This window comes from Pleuronectes platessa, chromosome 14 (assembly GCF_947347685.1).
Source record: "Pleuronectes platessa chromosome 14, fPlePla1.1, whole genome shotgun sequence".
Lineage (NCBI taxonomy): Eukaryota > Metazoa > Chordata > Actinopteri > Pleuronectiformes > Pleuronectidae > Pleuronectes > Pleuronectes platessa.
In genome coordinates, this window is record NC_070639.1 from 9,776,981 (window position 1) to 9,794,193 (window position 17,213).

Here is a 17,213-nt window from a genome sequence, read left to right on the forward strand (position 1 = left end):
GTCACGGGAATTGAAATATAAGAATAGCCAGGCTTATCCTTTACAGTCAAATTTAAAAGATAAAGTACTATGTTTCAATTCTAGGAGTATCTTCCACCCTAAAAGAAACTCTTTCCTATTTCTATTGTCAGTCCCACATGATGTAAAGATAGCTTTCGACTAGGACTCTGTGATGTTCAGACACTCCTAGTTGTATAAACCTCTCCCTGTAGGCCTGGCAGTCTTTTACCTTATATCTGTTTTAGTGGGGAACAAAGAGAGAATCTGTGTCAGTTGGATGTTTCATTTTTATGAATCCTTTTAACTTGGTTTAACCTGCAGTAATTAGTTTCTTCCAGCTCCAAAGGCCAAAGCATCCCACAGGTGAGGTGGTGTACTTTAAAAGCTATAATTGTTTTGAATTGCATTTAAATGATATCCTGTGTTTTGGTTAGCCCCCTAAGGAACATCAAAATAGCAAGGCTTAAATAGGCATTGATGGATGTAAGTGGAGGTATTGACCGGACTTGATTTCCTCAGCCAAGGAGGTTATATTTTCTGTGTGTTGGTTGGATGGTTTATCAGCAGGATTGAAGGGATTTCCACAAGATTTGGTGGAGGATAGCCCGAAGGAGGCTATCTATCATGGACCCAGACAAAAGGGTGGATCTGGGAATTTTAATCACTTTCTGTAAGGGCCTGATCAGGGTTTGTTTACCTGGTGCAGATCCAAATAAAAATCCGGATTTAGTGGATTTAAATGTGGCTTCATGAGGGGAGTGTTGGGCCTTTGTGGGGGTATGTGCCATTCTAGTTCAATATTTTGTAAAAAGTTTTCCTTCCCATGCAATATCACCCTTCAAATGAATTGCATCACAGATAAGTCCCTTGAACATCTTAACATGTACACCACTAGTGTATTCTCTTTAGATCTAATAAAAAATTCTCTATGATAAAAGCAACATGTTCATTACCTCATGTGAGAGAAAGAGTCACATAAGGCAGCAGAGCAAACTGGACTATAAATCCAGACAGGTGTTATTTGTCCTAATTCATTAATTCAAGGAGAAAATCCAGAGGGAACTATCAGGTGAAAGATATAGTGATGATGAAAGAGCAGCAACACTCACTGCATCTTAGTAGGGCCGCTGCACATAAGACTCATAGAGTAAGGACAATTAAATGTACCATTGTGAGTCTACAACAGTGAGTCAACAGACTGAAAGTGCAAAAATAAAACAGAAAGCAAGCACACGATATCTGAGTGCTGCGACAAACATCCCACATGCTTGTTGTTGTAGCTCAAAAACAGCTTCCGGCTTATCTCAACCTAGAGGAAATGAAGCTGATAACATTTGTCCTGTTATCTTAGCTGTGCATCTCCCCGCAAGTAATCCACTTCCAGGGGTCGGATGTGGTCCTGGGTTCTCAGCAAAGGTGAAATCAATAGGCAGCCATCGTCTCCTCGGAAAGCTCAAGATGAGATGAGATGAGATGCGCTGGAGAAGTTTGGATTGAGCGACCGAGCAAAAAGCAACAAATCATTCAATGATACATGACATGTTGGTCCGAGTGGAAAGTGTCTCTGCCTGTGTGTACTGTGTGTTTAAGTGGCGATCTCTCTGTCTTTCTCTTGACTCTTAGACACACACACACCTCAGGGACGATCCGCACCCCCCCCCTGCCTTGAGACCTGTCAGACGCACTGTCCATGCCACTTCCAATCAAGCGCAGATCTGTCTGCAAAACTTCTCGTCACCGCTCCTCGTCCTCCGGACCCTCCCCAAGTCAATAACTCTGCTGAGAGACAACCTGTCGTGGTGTGTCAATCAGAATCCAATTTGAAACCGTAATTACTCGCTTGGCTCAAAGGTAATGAAGCGACATTAGACAGCGATATGAATAACTCACCTACGTCAAGCCTGACACCTCGGATAATGGTGACTAGCATTCTGTCCTCACAAGATTTGGCATTTTGCTTCTAATCATGGGTCCACAGGGAGGGTGGTGATGTCAGGTTGCAGCTAAAAGAAAGATAGCCTCCACCAGAACAGCAGCCAATGCTTTTGATTTAATCTCTAAATTGGCTGCCAGCAAATAATCATGCTCGCACCGGAGATGAGTGTTACCTCAGGGGAGAGGAAGGACGTGGTAAAGACGTCCTGGAATAAACCAGTTCAATTCTCCAAAAGGAAGAAGTGTTTATCAGAGTCCTGAATGACCCGAGTGAAACGGCTTCTACCACAGAGAGGCGTCACACATTGTAAAGGGGATAACATCACTCGCTTTCTGATGGTGCCCCTGCGAATGCATTCACGTTGTTGCGCTCATTCTTACACAAGAGACAGAAGTACTAAGGGGGACAATGAAAAAATAAAGAGCTTGACAGAGAAGTTCAAATGGGAGGATGCAAATGATTGAGTCAGTTGCTGCGGACATTTTCTGGAACTTTTCCTGGCAACTACCTCGTAAAATGTCCGTAAAAGTCAGAGCGGGAATGTTGATGATGCGACGGTCTCAACACTGGAAGAATATAAATATCTCAGGATGATAAAGAGGAGCCATACATGTAATAAACATATACGAAGATGTAAACTGGCAAAGACAACGAGATTGGAGAGCTTTCGGTCTCCTGGCTTTGGCCTCCTGTATGCTCTCCTCAGGCGCTTCCCCTCAACTGAATGTTCCAGAGAGGTTCCTGTTGTTGGGAACACACCTGACCGAGACAATCTCCCGCAGCGTTTTTTCCATTTTTCATTTTTCACTCCATATACTCGAGTCAGAGCTCCTCTCCACAATAAGATATGTTTCTACTAGAAGATGTTATGAATAACATTTCCACTGCTATTCCACGACTATTGGATATTGTAGCTAATGCAGAATATGAACAGCATCAAAGCTCCGACCCCGTGGCTCCTCACAATGAGACAGCAAGCTCAGGACCAGTGGGAGGCTGGAGTGACAATTGACTGACATTCCCCTCTGGCAGCACGAGCAGATCATGGATGAATTAAATAGAGTGAGAACTGTACGGATGACAAACAGCGCAGCCAGTCCACAGACTTAAGAAAAATAAGTACCTTTTCACGGCAGGACTTAAATATGTTCTCCAGTGTTGGTCGATTTATTTAAGTAAATAATATTTCCTCCACTAGTCTCAGGGTTGTTTTCCAGAATACATGCATCGTGATCCTGCCCAACCACGACTAACATTTGAAGCACTGCCCTCGCAGCCATCACGCACATGTCACTACCACCGTAACATTACAGCTCTCCGAGGAGCTGCTGTCAGTAATGACCTATCAGGCCTGCACGCCTCCACAGTTTCCTGCGGGGCTCGATGGAGCAGAAAAACAGGGAAAACAAACCAACAGAGTTAGTGCCTCTAAAAAACCTTATCCACAGCCTCCCTGTCAGCTGTCCTCTCTTATTTCCGCAGCAGTCCTCCCTCCACTTTCTGCTCGTCTACTCTAACCTTCACTGGACTCACTCTCCTTATCTGAACGCTGCGGATTGTCCTCACAGTGATGGGTTGTTTGTGCCATTTCATCCCCTAATTAAGAGGAAACGGAAGCGTGGCCTCCAACTGCTGCAAGCAGACCGGCAGAGAAGGCACAGAGCCGGAGACTGAGCATGGATGACTGCTTTAGTTGATTGTGTTGATCAGCTGGGTGTGACTCATGGAATAAAAGCAGAGGAGATCAGCCCTTTAAGGGGAAAAGGAATCAGACAGATATAACAGGCACTCAGCCATGACTTCAATGCAGGTTAAATGTTCTGACCTTGAAATCTTTGATTTTCAGTCATGGCACATCTAAGAATGAGGCTCAATGCGACTAAAGCAAAGTTCAAGACTTTCCTCCTCCTCATTTAGCCGATAACGTACAGAGCAATAATTGTGTGATCACAGTTGCAAAGCAGATTTTTCCTGAATGCTTTTCACTTTCATCTGAATGACTTCTGTGAGGGAAATTACACAAGGTTCAGGTTTATTTATTTCAACACTTTCATACGTGAAAAAAACGATGACGTTCCTCCCTTGTTGACTGCAAAACGTACTCCCTTTAAAAACTAACCTAATGTGATGAAATCGAATTACAAAGACAAGGAAAAAAGGCCTTAGATTATTTCCTGACCTACGAAGGCTCAAGCCGGTGAAGCATGACGAAAAGCCTTTGTGCAGTGCAGAGAATAAGAAGAGTAATCAGAGCTCAGTCCAACTGAACATCAAACTAATGAAGCTTATATTCAAGTTAAATTCAAGTTTGGTGCCTAAACATGAGTCTTCAGCACAGCAGCGATTCCAGCTGAAAAATGACATCATGCTAACATGATGATCTTTAGCAGGGACACATTAACCACATTCGATCATCTTAGTAATTGTTTTTCCGCGCTAATGCTAAACTAGCACAGTAGCCCATTTGCCACTTTTGTTGTGTTGCAGATGTGTAAACAAGTGAAATCAGATATGAGAAGATTATAGCAACTCTTAAATGCTGAATTACAGGAGTGTTAACGGAACAAAGTTGTTGACACTGACATTGATAATCTTTCTTCTCGGTTGCTTGTAAATATGGTGTAAACATCATGACATGACAATTACCCCAACCCCCCAGCTGGGTCCCTGTATTGTGTGACTCCGGCCCTGCCTGTGAAGAAGTTATCAGGCTATTTTGTCTGGACAAAAGTGGAGAACCAATCACAGCACATCATCTGTACCATCTCTGCAGCCAGGGCGCCAGCATCGTTAAAGAGCATCGAGAGCCTCTTTACTGTAAAGTGTGTCATGTTCAAATTAAGTCGAGGGCAGGAAAACAAAGAGCCTGGCATACAATGTGCTGCATATTATTCATTCATTGTATCCGCAGCCGTTTCACTGATAACATTACAACCTCTTTGCATGAACCTGATGATGCCAGTGAATGAAAATGATAAATACAGCAATTATCTTATGAAATGACACAGACACAACTCAATAATTATCCACCTCTGTCTCTTTTCTTATGTCTATGTTTCTAGAAAATAATCAACAAGACTCCAAAGCACATTGATGATTGATGATAAAATGATAACAATTATTTTCGCAATATAATTTTCCTTAATAGATAGAACAAATGTGTAATAAATGTTCAACAGAATTAATTTCCATGTAATGATTGGTTATTAAGATAATTAACAAGAAAAACTGACGGTTTTTACTTAATTTTGCTCCTGTACATTTTGATCTGCCACGGATTTGAGAAAAGATGTTAGCAAGTGCTTATCATGAGCAAATGTTAATGCCAAAATAAAAAATCTACATTAATAAACAAGCAAAACTCAACCTTTAAACTTGAAGGAAATAATGATCATTTAAGCCCCCCCCCCCCCCCCGTTCCTCACCGTTCTTCTTCCCCATCTGCACCCTGTGTAAATCAGTTTGTTTGCGTCTTGATTATTCTGTGGAGCTGCAGTGAAAACGGTCCAGATTTCAAGCCACAATCTGTCGTCCACGCCAAAAGTCTGTCAACGGTCAGGCTTCGGATGCAAACTGTGAGACAGCTTGAGTGCCGGCAGTCTGGTCGGAACACAAACACACACGCACAACTACACGCTGATTGGAGATTGTCTGAAATCTCTTGCCTTAGCGAAAACAAAAATGACCATATCATTTTTCCTTTCTAGCACACCTTCTGCAAAAAAAAAGGGATAACTGATATTTAAGAAACTCTACAAGAAATTATCAAAAGATAAATCAAGGATTTTTTTCCACTTTTGGTTTTCAGCCTCATGTGTTCAATACTTCTCTGCGCGAACACTTAAAGAACAACGATAAGAGGTTTCCAGACTGAGGTTGGAATTATTAACCCACTTTCAGTTTGGCCTCTTCTGCTGCTGCGGCGGCTTCTTCTTCACAGAGACGCAGAGAGCTCCCTCTCTTTTCACCAACATGTCTGAATATTTCATAGCCCTCCCATCCTGTTTAGCCGCCGCTCGCCTAACACGTTTCACTGCGCATCATCTTCGCAAGGCACGGCTAATAAGGTGTGCGTGTGTTCAGTGCAATGTTAGCTTTAATCTGAGTGTAATGTGGAAAGCACCTGTAATTTGATGCCGAGTGGGTGCAAATGGATTGTGATTTAAAAAAAATTTAGATCAGTCCTTGTGTAATTTTTGCTTTAACACATTAAGGAGACAGATGCACAATGAAATTCAGCGTTTGGAGGATGGATGGGTGTCTGAGCTGACCAACACTGGAGGAGGGATCGATGGATTAACATCTTTCAGCAAAGAGAAAACAGTTTCAGCCAAGTGGTACTTAAATCCTCCAGCTCGAAAAGCTCAGCCTGCATTTATCTACAGTATCAAGTCAAAAAACAGAATCACAAATTAGACTCTTTTCCAGACAATGAGGTCACTGGACCTTTGAATGCTGAAATGCTGTGTATTCAGTTCATCTTTGAGTCCATGTGACAACAGGTCACAATATGAAGAAATTCTCTAAAGACAAACTTGACATATTCTAGCCAGGAGGCCAAAAACATGTTCAGTAAAGCCAACATGACTTTGACCTCTGACCTCTGACCACCCAAATCCAATCAGTTTATCGGTGACTCTAAGTGACAGATTTTTTCAAGACGTTCTTGAGTCAAAAAGGGATTTGTGAGGTCACCACAAAATTGACTTTTGACAGCCAAATTCTAATCACTTCACGCATGAGTCCAAGTGAATTTTTGTACTAAATTGTAAGAAATCCTTTGAAGGCGTTCTTGAGATATCGTGTTCACAAGAATGGGACGTTAGGACAGACAAACAAGCTGAAAACATAATGCCTGTTGCCTGTGACCAGACTTGTTAAGACCAGATGTTCTGCAACCAGTTTGGTGGAGGAGGATTTGACCAGCTTGCCAACACAAAGCTTGTACTTATTAATGTAAGTAGTCTTTAAAGCATCACCAAACAATTAACAATATCAGTTATTCCAGGTTAGAAACATTTTATTAGAAGGCGATACCACAACCTTCAGCTCTGACTGCCATGGGCACATAAAACACAGCAGATGTGTGTACCAACATTCAGCCCAGGACGTACTGACACTCCAGATGGCTCTTACAATCAGGCGCACGATGAAACTTCACTACCCGAGGAAATAAAACGACCACCTAGAGGTGCGCGAATTAATGCACTCCTCTTGTGATCCGACTCCTGTGAAGGGAAAACAGAGAGAGCAAGATATGGTCAGAGAAGTCAAAGACTAAAGCAAAAGAGGCCAATTTGACTTCTCTCACTTGTGTAGCTTGGAACCATGAATACAGATGTTTCTTTATGGATTTTGCTCTGAACAACGAACACGGGTGACGTTGACAGGAAATCCTGCTGATACTGATGATTAATACTTATTACGACACTGGGAATTACCCTTTAATCCTCCACCTGTGGGTCTCCACCTATAATGACATCATAAATCCATCTGAGCTTCTGCCTTGCCTTGATAAGAGCGATCGCTTTGACCTGATGAAGAACAAAATATCGTCTATTTCCTCAGCAGAAGATAAACAGCTTATGTGCTGTTCACACGCCATGCAGCTATTAGTTTTCACGCAGAGAAAGTAAGATTAACACAACGCTGTCATATGTCTATATGAGCATTGCTAACAATTTCCCCCCATGTTTTCAGTCCTCATGCTAAGCTAAGCTAAACTAACTAAATGCTGGTAATGGCTTCATATTCAGTTGTATCAATCCTCTCGTCTCACTTTAAGCAAAAAGCAATTACACATTTCACAAACTGTCAAATTGTTCCTTTAACTTTGCATTACCCTTTCATCTCCTTTCAATAATATCAATATATAATCAATATTTATATTATATATCTTAAAAATATATAATATAAACACATACATACATTTTTTCAGCATCTTTTGCAAATGTTATTATAATCGTCCAACAGATTTGAGAGAATGAATCTTAACTAAAGTGCCACTTTAGCTTTCAAACACATCACAGCCCTGAAGCAAATTATTAAACATACACTCCAATCTATTCAGGTTATTTTGTCAAACTGCAGTTAATGGTGTTCAGATTTTTAAATGAATATTATGTGAACAAAATGAAATTTGATGGAAGATTCTTTCATCTCGTTTTGAATCACTTTCACTGAACCTTCCCATAGAAATGTTCATCAGTAAATAGCACTGTGGTTTCATTTCCCTCAATCCATTCCACCCAGTGATGCCATTACAATGGCCTTGATCTGCTCAAACACGTGTATTGACTCAACACCTTGATGTACACGTCTTGCAAACAAGGAATCGAATTGCTGTCCGTGTTTGATGTACACTCGGCTGTGTTGACTTTTCCAAAACACTGGTCAAGATCCTGGTCCTGGGAAATAATAAAATAATCATGTAATGTGAATAGGAGGAGGAGGGGGGGGGGGGTATTTTGAGCCTGCATGTGTGTCCACGCCATTGGCCTGATTTCGATGTTGAAGTGTCCCATTTTCCATCACAGCCCTCAGAGGTTCAGTTCAGCATGAGCGGCACACGGCGCCCACAGAGGCGTGTGTCCATCCACATTAAAGGTTTTCGGTGCAGGGCGACACAGAAGCATCGCTCCCTGACCGGCAATCTATTACTGAACTGAGTCATTCCTCTCAGCACTGCCTCCAAATTACATTCCTGCTTTTCAGAATTTTTTTTTTCTTCTTCTTCTTCTTTCCTCTCCTCCCACATCTGCGTGATTGAACGGGGGAACGCAATGTATCTCTGAGGCCGGGGCTATAGACTGCATACCAAACGGTTTACGCAGCACACACAGGAGAGCCGTGGAGGAGAAGGGCATCAATGAGTGGGAGGGAGGGAAACTCCGCACAGAACGGCACCACGGATATCACTCAATGCAGCAAGACAGTCTGCTACAGCAGTTTACAGGGTTTTATCTGGATATGATATAATAACGCAGATTATCACATGCATTACAATAGGCTTTAATAAGATAATCGTCAGGGTGGACGAGACGTGTGTGTATCTCCACGGCGCTTGTCTTGTTACAGCTCGTTGTTTGTTAGACAAGGGAGTGGGCAATGTAAATAGGATTTATGTGAGCTACAAAGAGGATGCCAGCAGCTCTAGTCAACAGAAATTAAAAAAAAACAGTGAGATTGAGAAAATTTCCCACACAGACATATTGCAGTGCTGTCGTTTGATCTTACCATCAGAATGTGTTAAAATAGTTTGTTTGTTGGGATTCAATGTATCTCTATTTTTGCATTTCCTGTCCACTCTTGAACTCAGCATCTCATAATTGATCATATATTGCAGAGGTGGTTGTTGGCGCTGTTGCCTCACGGCGAGAAGGCTCTGGGTTCGATTTCCGGTTCCTGGAGCCGTTTTTCAGACATGAACTCGGGCAAATGTCTGGAAAGTTGGGTCCAGACATTCTCCAGAGGTCGCCTTTCACATAGGAACAACACAGGAGGAGGTTGTCTGGGTCAGACGTGTTCACAACAACAGCAAAATGACCAGAGCATTCAGTCGAGAGGTGGAACCTGCGAACAGCAGCGGGAGGCCGGACATGAAGTATTGATTCCCCTGTGAAAATCATGTATTTTTGTTTACAGCACATCGACAACAAACTCTGTTCTCAGTGTCGGAAGCTGTCAAATCTCATCGACTTTGAAATTTGATATTTATCCTATGATATTTGCAAACTTTGTGGCTTTTTTCAGTTATGCATCTATCACACGTGTCAGAAACATCACTGACGTCCTCCTTCTAAATCGGCCTGTTTGGTTGGCCTGTGGTGATGCTGGTGGCAGATTTCTCTCTGAAACGGTAAAAGTGACCTGCAGTAATTAAGCTGCGGCAAATAAAGACCTGCTGCCTCACTCAGTCTGCAGCGGCCTGAAGCTGCACGAGGAGCTGTGCACCTGTTTATTCAAAGTTCAGGTGAAGCCAGAAAGGGGAGAATCTGCTTTTGTGAAGACGCACATTACTGAGATTGAGAAAGTCAGAGCGCTGGTTGGATGTTTGTTCACAGTGTTTTCCATCTTTGGACCTTTAACCAGACACATGCCAAGTGTAAGCTGATAAGATGAGTGTTTTTTTTTAGATATCCAAAGCCGATACAGACAGACAATGATTTCTGGAATCATTCGACAGATGAAACACTTTGGTGAGACATTTTTTTTGTTTTTGGAATTGCACGAAAAAGCCAGACTCTGACTTTTGAACTAATATGGTATTTATAGTCTAGTGTTGTGGTTTTTGTCGGACACTGCATATCCGTCTGGCACCCTGAGCTACAGCCTGCAGAAATGCATTATAATGTGTGTCTGTGTGAATGTGCACACACACTCACGCACACGAGCACACACACCTCCGCTCCGTCTTTGCCAGATCTTGGAGACGGCAGACCTCTAATGCTGTGTGACTGCACTCCCCCGGGGCTTTCTCTTTCTGCTCCACTGGATGAGCTCTGCTGCCTGCACATAGAGAAATCAGGGAATCCCTTCATTCTCCAGCTCTACTCGCCCATTTATTCTCTCCTCCTCCAGCCTTGTGTGTGTGTGTGTGTGTGTGTGTGCAGTATTACTCAGTTATCATCAGGGAGCCATTCTCCCTCTGACAACGATAAAACAGCCTCAGCAGACGCAGCGTGTGTTTCTTAAAGCCGAATGAAGCAATTTGGGGCAAAGTCATGACGACAAATTACTGTAGGCCGGAACAGCGATGTAACATTGGTCAGGGTTGGTCACAAATAAACCTTAAAGAGACGGCTCCCTTACGTATTACAGCCACTTGCGGGGCCTCATAATGAAACTAATTGTAATGAATGAACTCATGGGTGTTGTTTTTTTACTCATTAGCACTAATGCTTTGTTTTAATTGGCGGCGGTCTGAACACAGGGACTTTGTGTTTTCTGAGGGACGTCTGTCGAGGGGAAGGATCGCGACACATATCGGCTTCTCAGGTCGATGTGAGGAGCCACATTGACCAGCGGCTGCCACAGAGCGACAGACCTAATCACCTCTTCTGAAAGTTGATGTGACCTTTTCTCTTCTTCACACTCAGTAGCTGCTCAAGTTGCTTCATTAAAAATGTGCAGACCTGATGCAGCAGATGAGACTAAAGCACGAAGATCCCGAACACGCAATCACTATTAAATCAAGTAGTCGGTTCAAAACTTGATCTGCAAATTTCAATTGTGTGTCTTTGGGCTTTAAAAAGAGAAAAGCCAAACATTTCTCGGTTTAATCTGGATAACAAGGACTTGCTGCTTTTGTTTTAAGGGATTAGAGACCTATTGTTTCAGTGGTTGGACAAAAGAAGCATATTTTATTTGCCATTTGGGACATTTGAAGCCCTTTTCAATATTTCTTTGGCATCTTGTGACCAGGAGCAATCAATGAGTCATATAGATTTGCTGCATCCCTAAATTGATTGATAAAGAAACCAATGCAACTCCAACAACCCAATTATAATGTGCTTCCTGTCGGCATCATGTAATTCAGTAAAACAGACTCACACCTTATCGAGGCAGGACTTTAAATCCTGCTGATTTTCAAAATGCGCTCAGAGTGAGGGGGAATCAAACACCAGCTAATCTGAGCCTAAACTCCACCACTGGATTGGTGTGAGGTCAGCATGTGGGGCTGCCGCTGGACCTGAACGCCTCCCCAGTCCTGGAGCCCCCACTGACCATGATGACAGGAACCAGCAGTTTATCATTTACATCCAGCTGTTGTAGAACAATGCATCGTGAACATTAAAATGAGATTCATCTTTATGCTCATTTTGGACGCTGCAGTTTTTGAATGTGTGTCTTTCAATACAGATGTGCTTCTATTCTTTTTTTCCAGCCCGTTAATAATCAATGAGCGTTAAACTAAATAACAGGAAACTCTCTCCTCAGTATCTGAGTGCTCTGCTGTGTTTCTGTCACATTTTCCTGTCTCCAGTCATCCCTGAGGAGCTGTGGGATTTTCTGTGTGATTCCACATTAAACACTAAACTAACATGGACAAGGTCATTATCAAATATCAACTATGAGGCACAAACATATTCTAGGAACATCAGAGCGATTAAAACGATTCTGAGACAGGAAATCTTTCACCAAACCAGGAGATAACATCATCCACACATCCTGTCTGTTCAAACTGCTGCCCTGCTTCTTCATGTTACATGGCAAGTGTCACATATTTCCACCTGAAGTTGACTTGTTTCCACAGACTATAGAATTGACCTGAGTTGACTGCCGGTTAGAACCCGGCGTCGAGACCACGAGCCAGGAGAAGCAGCTTCTTCTTCTTTTGCTGCATTGCACCTGCACACACGCGCCTAACTTTGGCCGGTGAAGTGGCTCCGTCTGGTCCCACCGACATTAACGCTCCGAGGGTCGCGGTCGTGACGGTGGACACTACGCCCCTTCCCAACCCCCCCCCCAAGATCATCAAACAAGGCAAATAAAGACCCGTCCACCGGGAACAAGCGGAAGCGGCGGACCGTGTGTGCCATATGCCAGAGGAAGGCGCGGCGGGGCTCGGTGTCCCGGACCCGCGGAGCGGCGAGGGTCTTACCTGGAGGCTGCGGGCTGGAGGGGGGAGCGCGGCGGGCAGGAGAGGAGCGAGTGTCCGGGGATCAGAGCCCGAGCGTCAGCGTGTCGGTGCAGCGAGCACCGTCTGAAGACAGGGGACCACAGCCAGGGTTTTCCCGACAGGAGGGGGCGTGGTGTACGCGTGCATGAGCGTGCGTGTGTGTGTGTGTACGTCTGAATGTACTTGTACAGATGTCTTTGGGAGAGCCATGTCGAGCCTACAACCTGCAGAATGAGTACGTTTTGGCCGGTCCTCACTTTCTGAGTGTTTGAGGTTTGAGGGTTAATTAAAGGTTAGGCATTTAGTTTGGATGGTTAAGGTTAGGGTTAGGGGCTAGGACATGTATTATGCCAATAAATGTCCCCACTAAGACAGATGTACAAATGTATGTGTGTGTGTGTGTGTATGTGTGTGTGTGTGTGTGTGTGTGTGTGTGTGTGTGTGTGTGTGTGCGCGCGCGCTCAGGTATTCCCACTCTTGCAGGGACCAAAATCTGTTTAAAAAGTCACATTATGGAGACTTTTATTTCTTAAAATCAAGTCCTCGTGATGTGAATTAGCTAGAATTAGATTTAGGTTCACATTAGGTTTATTTTAAGGTTAAGATAATATTAGGTTTAGATTAGGTTTAATTCGGGTTGGGGTGTCCTCACTAAGCTAGAAGTTACTGTTTTAATAAACATAAATATCCAGTTAAAAGGGGGATTCCGTCGAAACTCAGCTCCCTGTTCTGCAAGTGCTGGACTCTGTATGTTCTGGGGAACTCCCTGCTGTCTCTGCTGGTACATTATGTATTATGGATTTCCCCCTTTTCCTCTATGAGCTCCTCTGGGAGTCTGTTTCTCTGCTGCAGAATTACGTCTTATGTAATAGTAGTGGATTTAGCTGGGGGAAGGAAACAGGACAGATATGATGAGGAAAACACCTCACAAATGAATACATGAATATTACAACAAGACAACATTATACCTGATCATTACAGCCTGTATATGCTTTCTAATAACCTGATTATGCGTGTTTTTGTCGATCTGTCCTTAACCCTAACCCTATGTACTGAGCTTTTCTTTTATTGTGCCGCTCAGTGATTTATATGTATGCCCCTGTTTGATGTATGTTACACTCTGTGGGCTATTGCATGCTTCTGTGTTGCATGTTAATGAGCATAATGATGCCCTGCGCACTTTATCTTTACCAACATTAATATTCCCCTTTCTGCTCTGCTCTGTCCTATTTCAATTCCATGCCTCTTTTTAGTGTGACTCTGTAACATCAGTCCATGGACAACAGATACAGCACAACAGATTAGTGTTTTTGTTTAAAAATGTTGTACCGTCCCTGATGGATAAAGCACTAAAGTAAATCTAGTCATGACCATCACTTCATTACAGGAACACAACCCACACAAAGAATACATGTGAGGTTATGTTTCACATGTTTAACATATGTAGAGATGTCACATGTAAGGGATTCAAAGAAATGGTTCTCAGATATGTCATGTGTCCTCCCACGCTCCAAGACATGCAGGATCTAGTTAACTGGAGACTCCAAATTGACAGTAGGTGTGAAAATGAGTGTGAAAGGTTGTCTCTATATGTAACCTGGGATTGGCTCCAGCTCCCCTATAATATATCACATTCGGGAACAATACTTTTTTATGTGAGGATTTCGATATTTACACTGAGCATGTAAAATATTATCACATTCAACTACCTGGTTATACATGAAACAGGTTTAAGTCAGTAGAACTAACTAAAACATTTGAATGCCATTTCTATATCTATTAATATCCAATAATATAATGTGACAGTAACACGTATGGTGCAGTGTGCGAACTCAGCCACAGGGGGGCAACATTACACCCCAGTGATCTGCTTCAGGAGGAGCGGACGCCTCTTTATCTGAGCTCGCTGAGTCTAAACCACCGGAAGTGCTAAGCGACAACAATCTGAACAACTGACAGGGAAGCAGACGTTTGTGTCTGTGGTGGAAACGATGGAGGAATTTAACTCTGGAGATGAGGTGAAACTATTCTTTACTATTTCTCACTTTACGTAGCCTCAAAGCTGCCGCTGTCATTTACTCTCGAGGCGCTTTGGAGCTAAGCAGCTTGTGTTAGCTAAAGCAGCCATGGCTGCAAATAACGGTGTTACAGGCTGGGTGGGGTCAGATCATTCACATTTATACTAGTAGCAGTATATTCTATAAATAAGCACGTTTATTTTACAATTTTATATATATATTTATCATTTGTATTTCGTTTACCTATTTGAATCTTTTATTTTGCTTGAGAAATGTTTTAAAATACTTTTTCTGATTTTGAATCTTTTATTTGTATCTTATCACATTGTTTTAAATGTCCCTTTTATTCAGCACCTTGAATCTACCTGTGTATGGAAGGTGCTTCAAAAATACAGCTAAACTAAATCTTAATCTACAATCATAGAATATACGGTAACTTCTGTTGTCAAATATATGTAGGAGTAAAACCACAAATTGATATAATCATTTTAAGTGTTTGAATATGATGTGAGCCTAGTTTGTCTTTAGCTTTAAGCTGTTGATTAGATTTCACTGTAAACATCCTGAGGTGTATTGTAGGAGATACAATGCCTCGTTGCAGAAAGCTCTTTGGATAAGTTTATTTGATTTCATGTTACTGTCAGTAATTGATTCAGGAAGCTGTAACTTTAAAGCACAGAATTCCCTCTTGTGTTTCCTCTTACGCTATATGTTAAAATAAAGCTTTTTAAAACGTGAAGTCAAACTCTTTCTGCTGAAAATGACTTGCTGCAAAAACTCAAATAGACTAACACTGATGTATTTCAATCATTCTGCAGGTTGTGTTCAATGCCGATGAGGCCACTGTCTCAGTTAAAGAGGTGAGTTTTTAAAAAACCTGGAAACATCAGTAAACTGTATTTCAGTGTAAATCCACTCTTTGGTGTGATGACGGTGTTTGTCTTCTGTGGTTTGGTCTCAGTGTATTGAAGGTGTCCTCGGAGGGACAGATTATAACCAGAATAAAGTGAACCAGTGGACGGCCGGTATAGTGGAGCACTCTCTGACACACCTTGTGAAACAGGGACGCTCGTTCAAATACATAGGTGAGCCCACTACATGCACCTCTCACATACAGTAACATGAGATGCTAACACATGACGGACCTCATGTTGTGTATGGAGGTAAACTTGTGACTGATATTGGTCTCTGTTTTTTTTGCAGTAAACTGTACCATCATGCAGAAGAGCGGTGCTGGTCTCCACACGGCCAACTCCTGCTACTGGGACACTGCCACTGACGGTGAGACACAACCTACATCAGAGCTGGTATCACATGCAATCGTTAAATACCAGTAACTATATGACTTAGTACCTGAATATACAATATCTTATTTCAGGAATAGAAAAATGTTTGACTACAAAACCCTTTTTTGTTTATTCAGAATGAGAAAATCACAGTTGTCTTAAACACAGGCACCTTTAATTGGCAAAATTATTAAAATATTTATTTTACATTTCAAACTTAATGTAATCTATCTGATTGAAGATTGGATGAACAAGATCTGGATTCTGATCAGGAACTCAGTGCCATCACCAAAGTGTAGTCATTCTCATTAAAAAAATATAATTAGGACTGGAATATGAAATCTTGCAGAATATTTTTCTTCCACTAACAAACATTTATAGGGTGCTATATCATATATGATATTTATTAACAATTACCCGATCAGTGTTCTCTGCTCCAATATCTGTGTTTGAATAATTCTGTTCAAATCCTTCATGGGATAATGTAACTTCAGTGTACTTTCTCGTGCTGTTTTTCAGGAAACTGCACAGTCAGGTGGGAGAATCGCACCATGTACTGTGTGGTCAGTGTGTTTGCTGTGGCGCTGTGATCGCAGCACAGGGCTTTGTCCTGCTCTTTCCTCTAGTGCAGTCCCACTGTGACCAAGAAACCAGGAAGATCTTCAGGTGGACGTCAACGGACAAGTGGCTTGTTTCTTCCCACAGGCAGGAAATGCGTAACGTCAAAATAAGAGTCGTGGTTTGTGAGACTACAGTCTGATTTTGACGGACTCGTCTCCGAGAATAAGTTGCAAAGTCATGGTCAGTGTTAGCCTTGTGGTTTTGTTTTAACACTAAATGTTGTGATCCGTCAACTTTAAAATTGTCCCAATACTCTTTCCTTGAATGTAGAAACCTGACTTGTCCATATCCTTCATTCCATTCCCAAACCGACAGGACTGAACAGTTGCTAGAGAAAAGTTTCCCATTTATTAAGATGAGAAGTTTTGATTGATACTGAATTACTTATGTAAAGTGTTTATGCCCGTCTGCATTCGTCTTCTTGATATTTATACTGGTCTGTAGCTGTGCAGGTAGGAGGGAGTTTATTTCAAGGATGGAGTCGTTTAAATGATCTGTCCCAAAACACTAAGGCACTTTTCCCTCAGAAACTGTAATGTTTTACTGTAGGTTGAGTTTATTGAAGCTGTTTGTGAATTAACCAATAACTGACCATGAACTGTGGATTCATTAAATGTATGCAGACAAACACAAACTGTTGCTATCATTCTTTCCCATCTTTCTTGAGCAGACACTAAATACTTTGGAGAGGGGACATTTTTTGTAACGTGCAGTTTGGGCTTTTGTCCACT

The 17,213-nt window shown here is 42.2% G+C and overlaps 2 protein-coding genes across 5 annotated transcripts in view; one reads left to right on the top strand and one right to left on the bottom strand.

Annotated features, from left to right (window-relative positions):
- The window catches only part of sytl5 (synaptotagmin-like 5), a 43,653-nt gene extending 30,979 nt beyond the window's left edge, over window positions 1-12,674 (bottom strand). For 3 of the 4 annotated variants that reach the window (XM_053439529.1, XM_053439530.1, XM_053439526.1), the window contains exon 1: window positions 12,540-12,674. The gene's annotated coding sequence lies outside the window, so the exon portion shown is untranslated. Of the gene's footprint in view, window positions 1-3,059; window positions 3,348-12,539 lie in introns of those variants that run through there. The other variant, XM_053439527.1, reaches the window with a different exon arrangement.
- A 1,761-nt stretch (window positions 12,675-14,435) lies between these two features.
- LOC128455714 (dynein light chain Tctex-type 3) lies at window positions 14,436-17,116 on the top strand. Its single transcript, XM_053439505.1, has 5 exons — window positions 14,436-14,575; window positions 15,394-15,435; window positions 15,537-15,660; window positions 15,779-15,856; window positions 16,381-17,116. Exons 1-5 carry the CDS (start codon window positions 14,549-14,551, stop codon window positions 16,449-16,451), a joined length of 342 nt encoding a protein of 113 aa, XP_053295480.1. The 5' UTR covers window positions 14,436-14,548; the 3' UTR covers window positions 16,452-17,116.
- Window positions 17,117-17,213: the final 97 nt, after the last annotated feature.